Raw genomic sequence first — 19,157 nt, 5'->3', positions numbered from 1 at the left:
CTCTTTCGTAAACCTTCCAGAATCCTGGGGAATATCTCGCGTTAAGGTTGTGGTCCTCTTACGGCAAGCGCTCGACCGATAGGGGGGCACCCATTTTCCGTCCCCTTCGTTGACAATGGGTTTGTGCGGAGCGCAAGCACTGCGCGAGAAACATAACAGGGGCATATGTTATGGTTAAGCTAGCCCGAGCTAGCAACCATTTTACGACCATGCTAACCGTCTGCCCTTTCGCCTAACTAGGTGGCACTATCATTGACGCTGGATGAAGTTGGTGTGGTGAGTTTTACGACCGATCATTGCTCCAATCGACCCCGTGCAAATGACCACCCATGTATCGGATTGAAGGAAGCGTTGGGCAGATACAAAGTATAGATGAGCGGATGCCATTGAGTTATTTATTGGTATATTATTATTATTATCGGTAACGATGCCAACTCGAAGAATGTACAATATTCGTCTTAATATTCGGTGGACCAAAGTATACGTCACTATGGACGACTATGGACTTAATTGTTTACCCAAAGCAGGATAATTCGTCCGGAGAATGGGGAACCTGCCCGGTTTATACTCATGCTGGGCATGTTGTTGAGTCATAGATCTTAATGACAGTGCTAAAATACGATATTCTCGAACAAAGATACCGTATAAAATAGGACAAAAATATAATTTCTAGCGGTTCCCGTCGAGTAAGAACGATTCAATACGCCAAATTAACTTTTGTTCAAACTTCATACCACATTATGACATCTTAAGACGATTACGAAGTTTCTCAAGTAAACCAAAAAAATCCTTTATATTTAACTGTCTTCAAAAAATTATCCCAAATGAGTTGCTTGTCATTTATTAAAAAATTCATTTATTTTCCATTAAATTTTACAACAGGGAGCATTATTAACCTACATTAAAAGTGTTGTTGTGCACTACTCACATTATTCAACGTTATGTACACATTAACCCAGCCACAACCGCCTCACCCATCCACATTAATCGATCTCCACATTTTCACACTCGTCCTCGTCGCCTTCGCCCGCCGACGACAGCACACTGCAGTGGCCGCTTACATCCACATCCATCCGGCTGCGCGATCGCACGTCATCCGACCCTGGTCCGGACAGTTCCGAGGGTGACCGCCGTCCGGTTGAATTTACATTTTCCGCATCACTATCGCACCGGGTGGAGAAGTTCAGCGGCCCTGAAGATGCGGCCTGAAGGGGACCGTGGTGAGAGCTGGGCGGCTTGCAGGAGTTGGACGAGGTGGACGATGATGAGGACGGTGCGGACAGGACGACGGAAGGAGCTATCGGCCCATTTGGCACGGTGGCCATCTTCGAGGGGTAGAAGTAGGAGAAGGGCATCGAAGGAATTCCCGGCATACCGTACGCCATCTGTATCTGCGATGGGGAATTCAAGGAAAAATGGAAAGTAGAAAATATTGCAAAATCGAAAACCTAAGCCTAAGGTCCTTCCGGGCTTGATCCTTACCTGATGCCGATAGACGTTCAGCAGGGCCGGATCCAGCCCGGTGGCGTAGTGTGGTTGACCGGCGGCCAGCATCGGTCCGTACGATCCGTCCTCCCGCACCAGCACCTGCACCGGCACCCGCTTGGTCGCACTCAGCAGGGCGGCCTCGTGCTGTTGGATCTGTTTCCTCTTCGTTTTGTAGCGACGGTTCTGGAACCAGATCTTGACCTGCGTTTCCGTGAGCCGCAAGTTTTTCGCCAGCTCGGAACGCTCCGGCCCGGACAGGTAGCGCTGCTGGGCGAAGCGACGCTCCAGCTCAAACACCTGAGCATGGCTGAAGGCCGCTCGGGAGCGCTTTTTCCTTGCGGACGGCATCTCCTCGCTCGTGTGCAGCGTTGTCGCTTGGCCACCGTGTAGCCCCAACGAACCGGTGTAAGGCGAGGGCGATGAGTCACAATCTGCACAGGGGAGAAAATGGGATTGGGACGTTTATTTGTAAGGCATTCACAGACAAACAAGCACACAGCACAGTAGATGGCACGTGTTTCGAAAGGCATTTGTTAAAGGCGCTCATCAATTGTTCCCAAAACGGGGGAAAGATCATACACATTTAGCTAATTGTTTACTGCCGTAACCGTTGGCAACTCTTGGTTCATTCGTACCCGAATCGTTTTCCGCCAACCGTCGCATATCGATGGGGCTTTCACTGCGCTGATGGGCCGCCTTGCTCAGCCGGTAACAAGTGGCCGTGACTGATGCGGTCGGTCGTGCCCCTTCCAGCAGCATGCTGGCAATCCGTTCCGACGGATTCCCACCATCACTGCCGCCGTCACCGGTGTCCGGACGGGCTGCCACGTCTTCTCCATGTTCACGCACCGGCTCGGCGGACACCATGAAACAATCGAGCGACCCACGGCGTAAGGCAGGCGGCAATCCGTTCACAGGGAAACCGGATGGGGTGGTAGCATTGTTGTTATTGTTGTTGTAGTAGCTCATGCTCAATTTCCCGTACAGTCCTTCTTCGACGGTCGATCGTGGACTCCCGGAAGGTTCCAGCGTTCCTCGCCGCACATGCTGCGTGTGTCGCGTGTGCTGTGCGTGATAGTGGTTGTGATGATGCCGGGGATGGTAGAACGTTTGCATGTCCTCCTCGTTGCCGGACGATTCGCCCGAACTGTGACGCTCGACCCGGCGGCTTCTCGTGAGGATGTCGTTTATCGAAAAGGGCGTCGAGACGATCGACTTGGCGGTGGAAGCAGTCAAGCTCATGGCACTGTTGCTGCTACTGCTACTGCTCGAACAATGTCACACGATCAGGCACGGCACAATCACTCAAGAAACACAGCGGGGGTTTTCAACTACGATTTTAAGCCTTTTCTAACACAAAACACATTCAAACTAAATTGGTTCTGATAGCGCTCAGACGCAACAACGAATTTCCACTAATCCACACTGAAACTCACACTCTCACAGTCCAATCCGTCACACCACAAAATTGCTTTACTTGACGCAGAGACAAACCCGCAAGCCGGCCAGAGCACAACCGCACTTAACGAGCCGAGCAGCACGAATGAAGCGCACACTTTTCCCGCAAGCCACCGTGTGCTCGGGAAAGCGTTTTTCCCATTTCCACGAGCAGCACGAGTTCCGCACGCCCGCGCACCAGCCAGCCGCCACGCAGTGCTCCGACTCTGTACACCACTCTCTGGCGCACTTCGATTGGATAAGAGGCGAGCCGTGATTGGTTGAAGCTTCGGGCCGGCTCGAGCGATATATTTTCAGGGTTGTTTGTTTAGCGTGAGAGCGCGCATGGCAGGGCGGGCAGCGTGGTCGAGCGGGGCAACGTGGTCGTTGCGGGCATCACTGGAAGAGGGTTGCTTATCGGGTTGCCTGTAGTGCTGGTTTCTCTTCCTTCGCGCTGTGCGCAAGGTGGCGGGAGTAATGGCGAGCTTGAACGCGTGTGTTGGTGGACGATTCTGCGCTCCTTGGTAGATGGGAAGGTCTGGTCCGTAGTGCGGTGGCGGATGGGTAAACATAGCAAGGACAAGCGATCGATGCTTCAAGGTGAGTATGTTTTTGCTTTTTGCTCGCGTTTATGAACCGAAACCACCACCGAAGGAAGCATTGTGTGCATTCTGGCTAGGCGCAAATGAAGGTGTTCGGCTAGGCAATGTGGCGAAGCGAATGGCTCGACCGTGCTGAATCATGGCAATTTTGTGGGTTCTAACGAGCGTCCGCCGTCTTCGTGGGTGGAAAGAAAGGGGGGATACACATTAGCGACAAACTGTTAATGGAATTACTTTCGGGAATGAGCTACTTTTATTTGAGCATGGGGAAAACATCGAGGACATGCGCCAATGGTATCCATGGATGGCAAGAAAAAGTTAAAATGTTTTCAACTGAAATATCATGAGTTTGTTAAACTACAACAACCCATGGAACAATATTGTACAATGGAGAGCGGATAGAACGTTTTTGTAGAACAACAAATTTTTTGTTATGTTGACCACAAGCCAGCGGCTGGCATGAATAGAAGTTTTGTGAAGTGTCTCTACTTCGTGAAGATGTTAAAAGTATACATCGTTTTTAAGTAGAGTCTAACGTCAAAGTGTCAAGATCAACTATTACTTGATTTAGAAACGAGTGTCAGTCTAGAACATTTGGTATTAGTTGCACCTTATATTGATAAGAAATTTGTTTTTTTTTTGCATCACCATGTACTGGTGGTCCCATGATTTCAGAACAAGTTGCTTGGCTCGTCGAACCGCTTTCATGTCTCGTATGGACCGTCCTCCATAGCAAGGACTGACTATCAGTCTTCTTTGTACTTATTAAATTTAAAAACCAGTATTGACAGGCATTACTGTGATTATAAGGTTACAGAACAATAACAGGAGTCTTGAAAATAAATTAAAATTAGAGCCTTTGTTTTTCTAGTCACAACAATACACTTTTCAAATGCTCTTATGACACAGAAAACTTTATTGGGAAATAATACTGTTATTTGTTATTTGTTATTTTTTTAGTAATTGTTATTTGTTATTTGTTATAACAAATAACAAATACATACTCCTGTAACAGCTAGCTCGATAAAGTGGAAGATGAACATTATTTCATAGATGCATGACTTGGTCAAATAAATTTCAATAAACTCATCTCATCGTTTGTTAGACGCCCCATCAATTCTTATTAAATTGTAGCTTCAGGCTCTCCGTAGGATGTTAAGATCCAGGACATTATTCAACATACAATTCAGATCGACTAATTTTGGATTCAAATATTCCCTAATAATGATTAATTAATAATAATGATAAATAATGATAAGTGCTTATAACTCGCTTGCAGACTTTGATCTAGTTTAATCAAACGTTTATGAGGCTACCTTCACAACAGATTGCAGTTATTTTTACATCAGTATTCAATGGAAATGGTAAAAGATAAAATGCTTAGCTTTTTTTTCTTAAATATTGTAGGTGGAAATGCTATAATGGTTTACAAGGAAGAAGCATTACTTTATCGATTTGATATCTTGTCTCAATTTTATAATGCACATTTTCAATGAATATTGAAATTGCATGAAATACTGGAGAAGGGAAAAATTTGAATGTTTTATTGTCTCTCTTTTCAGGATTCACTTTATTTGTGTTAAGCAGTATGTACGTGGGTAAGTAAGTACCAACACCATTCTTGCCATACTTAAGAGGTAACCTTTTTTTGCGCAATGAACTACATCCACAGTATGCACTTCACAGATAAATCACAGTCCCAGCAGTAACCCACCCACCAACCCACCCTTCACACTCCAAGGACTGATGCGTAATACATCATCAAGCGTGGAAAGTGTTCGATGAGTGATCACTTCGCTTAATTGAATATTGACCACAGCGAACGCGTCGAGTGATATTCGATAATCCTTGTGTAAGCTTGCTTCTCCATTCCCCTAGCTTCCAGGCATTATTCCACATTGGAAGTGAAACAGGCGAATGGAAGAAAGGGAGAGAGCAGTAAAACGCCAAGCTAGGGGCCTGGGAAGTGTTTGTATCGTATTTCATAGCGCAAAGTAAAGTAAATCACTGCTCCAGATTTTTCCACCGCCGAAACACAATTTTGGAACTGTTTAGCTCCGCTCGTTGCTGTTTGACTAGATGTCGACCCTACATCTTCCACTATCCTTTTGTACACACTTCAAAATCGGCTTCGAACTTGGAAGCCCTCCTCTGTAGCTGTAGTTGATGATCAACTTTGCGATGTTTACACTGTCATTTGATGATGATTACCCTACAGTGCCCTCCAAGTCCGTGCTCTTTTGGTCCTATCGGCGATATCAATCGCGCTGTCGGAACAATCGAACGACCACGCACCGTTTGCCCATTGTTTTGACGTGCGAACGGAAGCGTACGGATTTCCGGAACCGGAACTGTAAGGCTCTAATTAACTTACATTTTATCCGACGCTTGCCAATACATTCCAGGCCATTTATCCACCAGCAGCGGGGCCCATTTGTACTGTGCACGTGCAGCGCTGAATAATTTCCATCCTCACCTTGTTCGCTAGTAACAGGATGTGCAGGACGGATTCAGCCAGCACCCGCAAAAGCCGCAGGCAAAACAAATTTACAAAAGTAACACCTTCCGGGCAGTAATTTCAATTAGTGTCTATTATCCAAACGCTTGCAGCCGAGAATGGGAAAGCGCAACGACAAGGAGATTAACTCACCAAGAGTGTAGTATGTGTGTATCGAGAAACAATGGGCAGAGTTGAGCAACAGCTCACCCTCAGCCGCACCGAAAACGGTTCCCACCCATCGTTCTCGCTGGAAACGTTTTATTTTCGCGGGAACTTGTATGTCCCGATAAAGTGTTGTTCTAGTTGAGTGACCGTGGACAATATGCTACCATGATGAGGTGATTGTCGACGTTTCCCCGAGCCGACTGATGCGCACGGGGTGACGACACACACGACGCCTGCAAGCTGCAAATCCGCTTGAGGCAAAGTGTCCTTTTTTCCCTTTGCTGGTTGCGGTGGCACGGTAAGTGGAAAATTTGTGAGCTCTACACTGGAATTGGCACGCCGGGAAAGTGTCCATTTGATTTGAATAGTCGGCTGGTGCTCGGTCGCTACCAACGACGTGGTGAGTGCACTTTTGTTCTGGTCTTCTTACGGTCGCTCGGGGGTGGTTTGATGTTTTGGGCGTGATTTGAATGACAATATGCTCATCGAGAATCTCATTTACAAACGCTGTACGGGTGAAGGTGACCAACTGAATACTTTTTTTGAATGCGAGTAAGGGTATATGTTACGTTAAAAAGAGTAGACAAAAAAGAAATTGGTGAAGTCGAAAAAAAGATTAAAATTTGAAGTTGAAGCCTCTCAAGATATAAATAATTTTAATCTAGATTGAGCTGAGAAGGTGATGTACAAAAAAATTTAGTTTTCAATTTCCTTCATGTATTTTAACAAATACTTTATTGAAGCAAATTTTGCTCCGGAACTATTTCTTCAAATGAAAGGTATTGCTTTCATTTACGTTGATGATAATCATAAAATGACCATACTGATTTATTGTAATAACTTTTGTGATAAATATCTCTACATTCCCGTATACAGCGCACTTAACCAGAGTAATCGATAATATAATCGATAATGCTTATAATGTACATGTTTAAAGTAAGGCCCTAGAACGAACTTGAATATGCTGACGCAGCTGAGTAACGGATTGATTTAAATCTGATGATAACCCTAACCTATGATAAACATAAGTCATTTCGAGCAGTGGATCATTGGTATCAAAACCAGTCGATCTAAAGGGGCTTCTTAATAGCTCTATACTTCTAAGACCTCTAGAGGGAGAAGAAAAACAAATAAAATTTAAATAGTCAGGTGCATCTCCAATGAATAATATATGCATAAAAGTTATCTGAGCAGTAGTTCTCCTATGCTGTAAAGTATCTAGGCCAAATAATAAACACCGAACATTATAAGAAGGACGTGGAATTTGGTTTGACCAGGGAAGACGATGAAACATAACACGTGTGATTTTTTTTCTGATTTTTTAATTTTTTCTATTTATGTAATCTGATCGGGACACCAAACTACACTGGCAAATTCCAGGATGGGACGGGCTAAAGAACAGTTATTATTTTGTAGTTATAAATAATAGGATTATTTTCTTTGAGAATGTTATACAACTACATTTGCTAACATTAAGTAACATTTTAGAATATTCAGGTGAGAACGTCAGAATATTTAACAGGTAGGAATATTTTTAGATCGTCAGCATATAATAACAGTTTAACATGAGAAATAGCAAACACGACATCGTTAATAAATATAATATATAATAAAGGTCCTATTATACATCCTTGAGGAACACCAGATAAATTATGGAGTGTGGCAGATAAGCTAGTTCCTATCTTAACGTTAATGCAACGATCAGTAAAACTATGAGTCAAGATTATTCGAACAGGAAACATTTTCTTTTGTTTGTAAATATCTATTGAAAATTAATAATGACAAAGTTAAGCTAAAATAAAAATTAAGAAATCTCAATATAATAAAATTAAACCATCGTTCAATTAAATTCAAGTGTGTTAAATAATATTTAAATGACAAAGTAGTATACTTTATGAAAAAAACGTTAAAATAACATACAAACAACCAGCTGCAATATATCTATCTCTATAATATCTGTATTACTTCGATAAAAAAAGTATTTAGTATTATATTCAAATCTTAAACAGTTTTGCAAAAAAGTCAAGTGGGATGGCAAAAAACATTGAAAAATGGTAAAAAGTATGAATATTATCTGTATTTGAATGAATAGTTTATATTTGTTGTCAAATATTTTACGTAATAGTCGCTTCATAATTTTTTGCTTTATTTATTTTTTAACTTAAAACGACATAATAATTATGCTATTAGAATAGGAAAAGTGGCGGATTTAGGGCATCGGGCTCTAAGCGAGGAGAAGAGCGTTGAGGCCCCTGTAAGTCCAGAGCGCTGGAGGGGTTAGGGGGATGTTATAAGATGGAATAGCTACACCCGTTGGAATTGCTGGAAATCTGCCACTTGTTGGTTGGCTCATAAAGATGCAACATTCGTCTCTTTCTAAATTGAATCTAAGTAATTCTGACAAAAATCATTCGAAAAGCCGCAGTCCCGTAGCACAGTCGTCAACTCGCTCGGCTTAATAACATGCCCGTCACTTGACTATCTGGCTGCGTAGTATTGAGTAAGTCTTGAAGGCCTGTGTAGGTCGACATTTTCGCATGTTACGCCCGACACAAAAAGAATAAGTCATTTTTCATCTTTGCGTTTTCCTGCTAGAACTGATTTTTCCTGCTAGAACCCTTTGTCCTAAGGCGCTGCAGGCCTTTGGCCATGTAAATCTTTTAAACGCGTATATATCGAGTGGGCTTATGAGGTCCATCGATTTATTTACAGATACACCTATACTCTCACTAAAACCAATGAATTGGAAGCGGGGCTTAGATGCTCTTGCACCGGTCATCCGCACCAAGTAAAGAATCCTGGTTTCTCGCTCTACCCTACGGTTTGGGCCAACGCCGATGAGGAAAAGCTGCTCGTTTCTCGATGTAGCGTTAGACCTATTTATTATCTGTACAAAAGTGTTCATTGTTGTGTGTGGAAGTTCAATCGATCTTATTCGTAGATATCGAAAAAATAAAACTGAAATCACTATATTTGCAAAATATCAACGCCAGTATTCTTGAGGTAACCGTCTTGAGGTAAAAAATAAAGCGCCAATAAAAAGGCGTATCGCGGATTGCATACCCATCAGGCGTTCACAAGTCTTATTCGCCAGTAGGTGACAGCACTATCGCATGCTTCGGAGCACGTGCGCAGAGTACGTTTGGTGGTTTGAATTCAGATTAACCGTTAGTTACATATTCATTCTAACTTAACATGTATAACTTCATAAAATATCTCCTTCAAACGTTCAATTAATTCTTGGTGTAGTTGTAATGCCATAACTTAATGTTTCTGAAACAGAACGGCATTAAAAAAACTATCAAATTTTTGTAGAAACCATTATCTGTTGTTGTTTGGATGCAAAAACGAGTAACAAGATTTCTTATTGTTCAGTGGCGGTGTATGCATTTTAATCATTCATTTTATTGATAAACAGAATTGTACTAATAAATTCGAGTTTCGTATGGACGGCGCCCACCATATCCTACCATGGGAGAAAAATAAAGACAATGATAATAAAGCCCATTCGCAGCTAAGGAAGACTTGGACCAACTACGTTAGTTATGCCAAACAAGAAGAAGAAGTAGAAGACATCAACAGACTGCATGTATTTTACGCCAGTTGAGCAATGCAATTGCCCTTCGTTTGTTTAACATAAGCAGATAAGATAATAATTTCAGTGTTTATCGCCAATCCCTTTCAAGTTTATTTTTATAAAGTTATCCATCACACTACATTTCTACAGCTTTCCAAAACATTGCTTCTGTTTTGCATCTCATGCGCCCCCCGCCACCAAACTAAGCGCATCGTAAACAATATCCAATCTCGCCGAGAACAACAATTCCCAACCACTTTCCCTCTCGTTCGATAACAAAGAAAAGCTTCCAAAACAGACGTCTTGACTCTCCCGACGTAGCAGCGCCGAATGTGAAACGAGCAAAACCTGAAGCCGCCCTCCGTCAAGAATAGATTTTCCCATCGTCCCTCATTTTCCTCGCGAGCCAGCATCAAGCGTGTCATTCTATCTTTGATGGGAAATTAATGGGTGCCACTAGAGATCCCGATTGGTGGGCGAAGCCATACCGAGAGAGAAAGAGAGAAAGAGACAGAGCGAAAGAAGGGATGCACCACAGAGGGACGGCACTACAAAAGCTGAAAGTGTTCGTTGCACGCACTATTAGAGCACGCACCGGCGTACGGTGGCGCACAGAGCAAAACTACGATTTATGGCATTTGGCCATCGGTTCTATTTCATCCCTTGAGCTCAAAGCCACGCACCAACACACACCAACACTTGGCCACTTACACCCATGACTTACGATCGGGCGAGCGAGCGCGCCCAGATCGTGAGGGTTATCCGGGGGCTAATCGTTTCCTTGACAGAACGTAAAGCAGATGCCCCCGGTCGACCTCGCGCAGGGGGGCAAGATGCGAGAATTTTCCCTTTGGATAGTGTGTGCGAGTGTGTGTGTGTTACCGAAACTGGGCCGCTGGGAGTTGGAGCCGGGGGAGAAAAACGGAAGGATCAGTGTTCCGCGATTCCGTCAGTCAAACAGGCAGACCCTGAGCAAAGGAATGAATGAACTGCCTTCATCGATCATAATGCTGGAAGCAAGCAATAAACGATTTCGTCTTTATTTGCTTGACGCACACACACACACACACGCGTACACGGCAGCATCGAATCGGGTTTCATTCGCTGTCAATCGTTGGTGGTATAGCGGATGGATGGCCATTTTAGCAGCTCGCGACACCGAACTGATGTGTCAGCCGTCTGCTCGCTTACTGGATTTCTTGACGTTTTTATTTTTTGTTTTGGGAGCCACTATCAAATTACAATTACGACTTAAAGCACGTCGGGCAAAAGATTCGGGTCAGCAGTAGGCGCTGGCCCCGTTTTGGGTGGATCGGAACGTCCAAACCAGATGTGCATTTGCGTACGTGCTAGCGCGATATGATGATCGATGGCTGCTAACTTCGTATCGGCGTCAAACGGCGGCGCTGAAAGTGTGTGTGTGTGTGTTTTTATTGCTCTTTTGAATGATGGACTACATTTATTACACCACTGGCATTTACATTAATTTATTTCATCTTTTTATTGTCCTAAGCAAGGTGTCCTTGGTACGAGGTTTGTGGTAAAGAATTTAAGATATTTACAACGATTCATCCATCAATCGCTTCCCTACCAATAGGAAACTTTCTGATCGTAGTACGGGTTAGGGGGTGGAGGAGGGGGCGGTGGGGACGAGTACTGTTCGCTGTACTGAAGGCCGTACGTGGGATATGGAGGTGGCGGTGGAACCGTAGACGACGAACCGGCCCCCGTGCTCATAACCGAACCCATCGCCCCGGCTGTCCCAGAAGCAGATGACGCGTGATATCCTGCCCCATAGCTTCCGGTGCCCTGCGTTCCTACCGTCGGCATGCCCAGGGACGGTGACAGTTCGTCGTAATCCTTGCTGCTAGAACCGGAAGAGTCCGAGGGACACCGGGGACCGGCGACGCCCGTGGAGGACGTTGCGTCACACTTGGCGACGGAAGCACTCTCGATCTGTACGCGTTTCGATTTGTAGCGCCGGTTTTGAAACCAAATCTTCACCTGCGTAGGGGTTAGCTTCAAGATGCTGGCAAGCGTTTCACGCTCCGGCGCGGACAGGTAGCGCTGCTGCCGAAAGCGTCTCTCCAGCTCGAGCACCTGGCCCTGGGAGAAGAGTATGCGCGGCTTTCGCTTGGCGCGCAGCTTACCATTCTTGCGCAGCTCACTGCGCGACGAGGTGACCAGCTGGGTGCTGCATTCTTCTGGAATGGAAAGGATGGGTGTGAATAACGTGCGGAAAAGGGTTTGCGAAGACCGAAACATACTTTGCAGCATATCCTCCTTGGTGGTGTTGTTGTTGTTTAGCTGACACAAACTGTCCAACTCCTGCACGTGCTCCGACGTGACGCACGTGGAGACGCTCGAAAAGGATTCGTCCTTTATTTTGATCCCGTCGGCTGGACTCTGCGTGCCGGACGCACTGTCTAAGGGTGTGCTCGTGTCCAGCAGGGTGGGCCGTACGTCTTGCAGCAGGAAGGTCGAGCACGGATGCTCGTGACCGTTCATGAGGGAGGATTTGTCTACGGTACCGTACCCACCTAGCTCCAGCTCTGAGCCAACCGAGCTTGCTACGGAGCTGAGTGCTGGGCTGGAGGTCGCATTGGTCGCACCGATTACCGGCGTACTGTGCGTACCGTAGGAGCCGTATGACTGGCCGTGTGAGTAGTGTGGAGGAGGTAGATGGGATGGTAGGATGGACGATGGTATCGATGAAGAGCCAAAGTCGTACGATGCGGATCCATAGTTGAGGTCGTGATGATGGTGGTGGGTTTGTGAGAGGTAACCGTGTGGGATCATGCCGTACGGATCCGGTGGATGGTAGGACGTGTCGTAGCCGGAGTAGGCCGAATAGGAGAAGTGATTCGAAGGGCTGAAATTGGACGAACGGTGAAGAGCAGTTAGACCATGTCAAAAGTTATTGCTAATGATTTTTAAGGTTTATATTTAATTATTTATTAATTATTTATATTTAATTTTAAAATATGGAATCAACCCGCGACGCTACGAAGTTAGGATTAATAAAGTCTATATTTGAAATGTAATATCTATAGCATCGATAGTCGACGTACATATTGCAGCATTTTCGAATGGAATGGATTTTCAGGATGAAAAGTAGCCCACCGAACTAATGAGTCTGGACACGTCTGGTCTATGGGATCAATAGATCAGATTTTAAGGAACTGGAACGATTCTCATCTGGACTGTTCCTCAGTAGCTTACAATGAATATTTGCTTTGTCATTCATTTTAATTTGTTATAGATCCATGAAAAAATTACCAGTTACCCAAATAAGCCTTTTTGTATTGACTAAAATTCTTTATATTTATATACATTACAGTCTGTTCCTGAGTTACACGGTTCTCGACTTACGCGGATTCGGAGATACGTGGTTTTCTAAATTTGACAGATTTAATGCCAAATCAGTACAATTTGCTTCAAGTTCGGTATAAACTGCTTTTTTGCTAACATATTGAAACTGCTTAAAAGCCAGAAATATTAGAATCTTCTGCACGAATCATATCAAATAAATGATAAAGTGTATGAAAGTACTAAATTAGACCAAAAACTCCGAGTAATCAATAGTATTTCAGTCAAAAAACGTGAAATTCGACTTACGCGGATATTCGAGTAACGCGGATTCGTCGGGAACGCAGAAACCGCGTAACTCGGGAGCAGATTGTATACATTTCTATACATTTACTTCTTAAAGTTACAATCACTTGGGTATGTTGGGTTTGTCCTTTCATTGCAAATAACTTCAACCATCTTGTTTAAGGCCGGTGAGACCACGTAGGTTGAAGTACTTACAAGAAAAATAATCTGTATAAGCTTATTCCTGTTTTTAAATATAATGCAGGTTCTTATGTCACCAACTATAAAGATAGGATAGTTTAAAGATGGATAAATTTACTGTCCTTGACTTTGACTACGATAGAAACTTTGAAGAACTTTTGAATATTTTTAGAATAACAAAGCTGGCATCAATCCCTCACAAACGACTTTTAAATGGAAAATATATCAAATCTAGTCTAACTGTGTAGCACTATGATGGCCAATCCTGGGAGTTTAACAAGAATTAAAATGAATCAGTAACAGGATGCAATTAGCACACCAATTGCAAATGTCCTTTATGGTAAGTAAATTTCAACAAATTCATCGTTATTTTGGTTCAATTTAAATGAATATTTGTTCATAAATAAATTGCAATCTAAGCTTTCATCCGCCTGAATAAGTCATTTCAACGAAAAAAATTTAACACTTTACAAACTCCGAAGAAGTCTTCTGTTGAACATTATTAAACAGAACAATGTTAGATGAACATATAAATTTTCCTTAAAATACATTTTTATTGAAACAACTATCAAACTTTGTCTATAAGCCATTCAACAATAATCAGGCGAAAATTAACGACAAAAAGACAAAAAAAAGTAAGTCAAACTTTAAATGTAGCCTAATGGAGGTATAAAATAGAATGATTATTCCTTTAATTTGTCAATCAAATAAGCGAGTAAAAGGAAGGAATATCATGCGAACTTTAAAAAGGAACAACAAAGAATAGAACCGTTTATGAAAAATGATATTGAGATTTTAAATAAAGGTGAGTTGTTACTTTGACGAATTCAAGGCCGATACGTAAGTGTTTTCAACCATTTGTATGAAAGATTATTTTCTCTAAAAATTGATTTCGTGTGCATAAAAAACGACTCTTACAACCTACCTTTCCATCTGACAGTTGAGATACCCGTCCACCACTCCGGCACCTGATTCAACCATATTGAGTATGTCCTTCACCGAGAACGGTGTATTATTGTTCGCTTCGCTGCCACTTAATGCTTCCGTGTGTGTTAGATCGTAGTATCCTTGCTGGAGCATTCTTTCTTTCGCTCAGCACCGCACTTAACTATACTTTCCACTTTAGCAATAGTTTCGCAATTATTTTCTTGAGCTTTTCAATAATTTCAATATTAAACCATCACAAACACTTGAAAGAGTTGCAATATCACTGTCTTAGGCACAACAATATAACAATCTAAATTCACCTTCACATCAACAACCAGATAAACATTAATCGTATAAAATTCAACTACTGTTTTCTACACTTTAATCCAACAGCAACTCCATATTGTCCTTTGCCAACGTGTGCTGCATTCTCGAGCTCAAACAACTTCTGCCCAGAACTGCTGCAACGAACTGCACACGAACGTCCTTTCGCCCAAACCACATGTGACCGACTGTTCTTGGGCGTACGGCGACCCGCACATTCCGATATCTGGTGCCATCGAATTTCCAGACCCCGGCGAGCAACTGCGGCAATGTAACGCAATGCCGTGCTGAAACGAGACGGAAACACAGCGTACTTGAGAAGACGTTGCTGGCCGGAAAACCAAAGCGCTGTGTTTCTTTAACTGGTGCTATCCTTATTCGATCGATGTACTTCTTCTTTTCCATTCAACCGTGCTGTGCTGGGGAAAGTTTTATCGCTGTTTTGTATCACTGCGAGTTGTGGGCCAATTTTCCTCCGGTTCGATGGCCACAACTATCCGGCATCGAACACGCATGCACGGTGGTGTATGTGTTGTTTCCCACAAACACACACTCTCACGTTTGTGAATCGTACTGTGGAGGGAAAACCGCATCGGACACTGATTGGTACACGGGGAGAGATTTTCCACGTACGGGGTTCGCTTCGGTTCGGTTTGATCTTGCGCAGTCGGATGCGCTCGTACAGTAGATTTCCCGCCATTAACCAATACCAACCAACCTGTACTGTATTAAAGATGGCGATCGAGGTTCATCTGATTTTTCCGGGAAAAAATCATCCGATAGAAAGTGTTCTGCAAGATATCAAAAGAAGCGGTCACAACCACCAAGAGCTGTGATGTTCAAAGGGAAACTATGTCTCTTTCCTTCAATGACTTTCAATCTGTACACATTGTCCATAAATGTAATGAAAAACACTCACACACACCATGGAGCCATGAGGCAAAACAAGGCCAGAAATCCTTCGATTCATTCGAGCAGACGTCTCCGGTCCACCGCTGGGAAGACATCTGGAAGCAATGTTGAACGTCCAATTTGTTTGATTTGTGTTTTGGTTTTTGGTCGGTGTCGCTTTTCTCCTTGCACCACCGAGAGGACCGGAGACAGAACCGAAAGGACCTCCAAGGATTTCCAGACCTGTCCCGTCGGTCGAAGAGGCACCCTGAGCGCAATTGCATGTTGTATGTCTGTTTTACATAATCGAGTCCGCGGTGGGATGCTGGTGCGCCATCGGCAAGGATGGACCAGAGTGGGATAGGACAGGAGCGGGGTTGCGGGTCAGCTCGGTTGTGTAACACAAGTTTACAACCCTCGGGACGGGTTGTAGCGCCGCCGGTGCATTCGGGATTGTCTAGACGATTGACGACAATGACATGCGTGTACGCGAAACCAGCGGACAAGCGGACATTTGGTCCATTTCTAGAACAACAACATTGTCATTCGTGTGTCAGTGTGTGTGCATGTGTGCATCAAATCGAAAAGTAGTTCCACCGAGCCTGTCCATCTACTCGGTGACACGATTTCACTTGATGACTTTAGGCACATACTAGAGCGAACCGTAATTCGACACTACGTCAGCCAACAAAGCAAGAAGGTTGTTTGGTGGAGGATCATGTCAACAGAGAAATAAGCTGTCAGTGATATGGGCCAATGTCAGTGCGGGGATTTTACCCCGTATTCAAAGGTTTCCATTGTTGGGTGGAATAATCGAACGTTCTGAAATGCTCTTTTTCCCCCGTACAAGGGAGACTGAAGTGCGTACGGATGGTAAAGGTTGAGGATAAACAGCAGTGTTGTGCGGTGGAAAATCGGTGGAAATTTTGTGCTCACCAAAGCGGAAAATGTTGAAGAATGCGAGAAATGTTCAAAGAAAGCAACCTTATTTAAGGTTTTACGATATAGCTGACGTCAGCTTTCGGTTGAGGCAAGAATGGTGTTTAATGTTAACAAATGAATAATTTATTACTTTTAAGCAGGAAAATTTATAGTGCTCATAAAAATCGATTCAACACAGGCATAAAAAAAAACCCGCACTTGATAAGCTAATAAAATTTTCCCATATTTTACAATCGGGTCTGGAGCAGAGAAGTGAAACGAAAAGAAAAGTTTTAAATTCATATTATTGTTGCATCACTAAAGCAACAGCTTAACGAAGCTAGGAAATAATACTCGGATCATATTATAACTAGCTTTATTGTTTAAATGTCAAGATTTCAATTGGAAACAAATTTCTCAATTTCAAATGTTTCAAATAATATTTTATATGCATGAAAAATAGATGGCCCGTTTTAATGGTAAAATTTAAAAAGTTTATGAAGTTGAGTGTTCAACGTTCCATTTTGTTAAAAAAAATATTGTTTCCTTTTTTAAAGAGATAAAATAAGGTATGATACTAAACCCTGGGGCGTTCCTGAGGTACATTCGTCAACTCGTACGATCTAACAACATGCCCGTTGTGGCTTCAAGCCTCAAATGGACCATCCTTCCGTAGCAAGCATCACAAGCATGTACTTCATGTCCGAGTAGGACGTTACACCAAGCATAAGAAAAATAAGATCTAAACCAAAGCTTAACCAGCAAATAAAATAAAAATAAAATATATTAACTATCTATCATTTGTTGATACAAGTAAGCAAATAAGCTCATTCATTAATATTTACCATAAAGAAATGCGGTCGTTACCGTTCGACATTCTAAGAACAGATGACTGAAGACAAAATGATTTAAAAAAACACATTTTACAAAATATTGAAAACTAAAACCTAAACCATACAGCTAATTTATTTTCAACCAAAAATCTAGTTTAATAGATAATGTTTAAATGAAGCTTGGACATACTCAATAGTAGATTATCTTTATTCGTAGTAGTTTGAGTATTTTTTCCACTAAATTTGTAAAACATTTTGGTTTAAGACTATTTTGATTTTTTATTTGCTTCTTCTAGAAATCATTTTATCTAGACAAGCTACTAACTGTTTTTCTTTAGTCTTTCTGTTGGTTCTTATTCTTTTGTGTTAATTTAAAAATATGTTCCAAAACGACCTTTTACAATGTTCATCATCAACTGTAGCCACCTCTAAACCTTAACCTTTTGAATTAAAGCATTAAAGCAACTCGTTCCATAATGCACCCGTCATCATCTCGCCGTGTCTTTGCCTTATTTGTCGTTTAGTTTGTGACATTCCAAACATTTTCTCATCTCAGCACCATGCACCCGGTCTCTCTCACACACACACACCCGCACCCGCTCCCCACCCCCCAACGGATGTGCCACAAAAACAACGACGAAACATCAAAGCCAAAACAAGATGCCCAAGGATTGTAAACGGCGGCTTCTGGTCGCCAGCCCAGCCACTGTGCGGGATTGCGCGGTTCAGCTGGACGGCGAAGCCAAATGCTGACAAATTGCAACTTCCAGCAGCCCCGGGAGTGCATTAGCGTTACATAATTTATGCTACTGCCTACTGCTGTCACAGAACCACTTGAGCTCTTGGATGAAGACTGCTCGGATCAGCCTGAGGCTGGGAATGGATTGCTCGGAAACAAAAGCGCTCGCTCGGCTCTAGAACCGCCCGCCGGCTTCTGTCTTTCTGTGGTGCGTTCGGTACGGTGCAGGTTAATGTCGGCAGTGGCGCCACCAGCTGAACATGGACGTCCTGCCGAAGGAAAACAGTCCGTACAAGATGCACGGACAACGACCAATATATGTGTGTGTGTGGTAGTCGATCTATGAATGATGGTTTTATCAACATCAAACCATACGCACTTGGACTCGAATGATGATGATCGATCAATAACTGTTTTGACTGTTCGATCGTGTCTGAGAACGAACGGTGGAAGGTGGCATCCCGATCGCACATCCGGCGTGGATTAAAACCAGATTCGACGGTCACTTCTTTTCCTCTGCCTTTGCCAGGCCCGGAAAGACGGATAGAAAGCCGAGCCACTTGAAATTTCCTTGCTCTGCCCGATGTGGTGCTGTTTTTGGAATAAATATATTTAAATACCTCCAGCATAGACGCGTAAAAGACGCGATCTTTTTTCGCCTACCAACGAACGTAGTTTTTCCGGACGCCACGTGCTAAAATACGCGAGGATATTTACAAACCAGACCAATAGGCCGAGGCAATTTTTATCTCAGATCCGAGCAGCTTCCTAAATTTGGCCTCCATCCAACCGACAACCGCTACCATGCCGATTTTGTGTCATTGTGTTGCGGCGGGAAAGATTAATGGCGATCAATAAAGCCGCTACCGCACATTTAACGCCCTGCCATTTTCCAGCAAACAAACACCCAAACACCCGATCACGATCGCTGGCAGTCGCCGCCGCCGCAGTAGGAATG

General features: G+C 43.4%; 1 protein-coding gene across 1 annotated transcript; it reads right to left on the bottom strand.

Moving 5' to 3' along the window:
- Window positions 1-867: 867 nt before the first annotated feature.
- On the bottom strand, window positions 868-15,019 carry LOC121590783. The gene is made up of 6 exons (XM_041910773.1): window positions 14,490-15,019; window positions 12,037-12,641; window positions 11,358-11,973; window positions 2,124-2,755; window positions 1,483-1,919; window positions 868-1,391 (listed from the first exon to the last, which is right to left on the bottom strand). Exons 1-6 carry the CDS (start codon window positions 14,642-14,644, stop codon window positions 984-986), a joined length of 2,853 nt encoding a protein of 950 aa, XP_041766707.1. The 5' UTR covers window positions 14,645-15,019; the 3' UTR covers window positions 868-983.
- Between the last annotated feature and the right edge of the window lie 4,138 nt (window positions 15,020-19,157).

This window comes from Anopheles merus, chromosome 2R, assembly GCF_017562075.2.
Source record: "Anopheles merus strain MAF chromosome 2R, AmerM5.1, whole genome shotgun sequence".
In the NCBI taxonomy this organism is placed as follows: Eukaryota; Metazoa; Arthropoda; class Insecta; order Diptera; family Culicidae; genus Anopheles; species Anopheles merus.
This window is presented reverse-complemented; position numbering and strand designations above follow the sequence as displayed.

Bases quoted from the DNA above. Each gene is read 5' to 3' on its own strand.
- LOC121590783 (XM_041910773.1), bottom strand. From the start codon at position 14,644: ATGCTCCAGCAAGGATACTACGATCTAACACACACGGAAGCATTAAGT. The intron at 2,756-11,357 runs GGGAAGCGATTG...ACATTGTTCGAG, and splicing joins CAGAAAGTTTCCTATTGGTA to CAGTAGCAGTAGCAGCAACA. The intron at 1,392-1,482 runs GTAAGGATCAAG...TCCCCATCGCAG, and splicing joins TGAACGTCTATCGGCATCAG to ATACAGATGGCGTACGGTAT.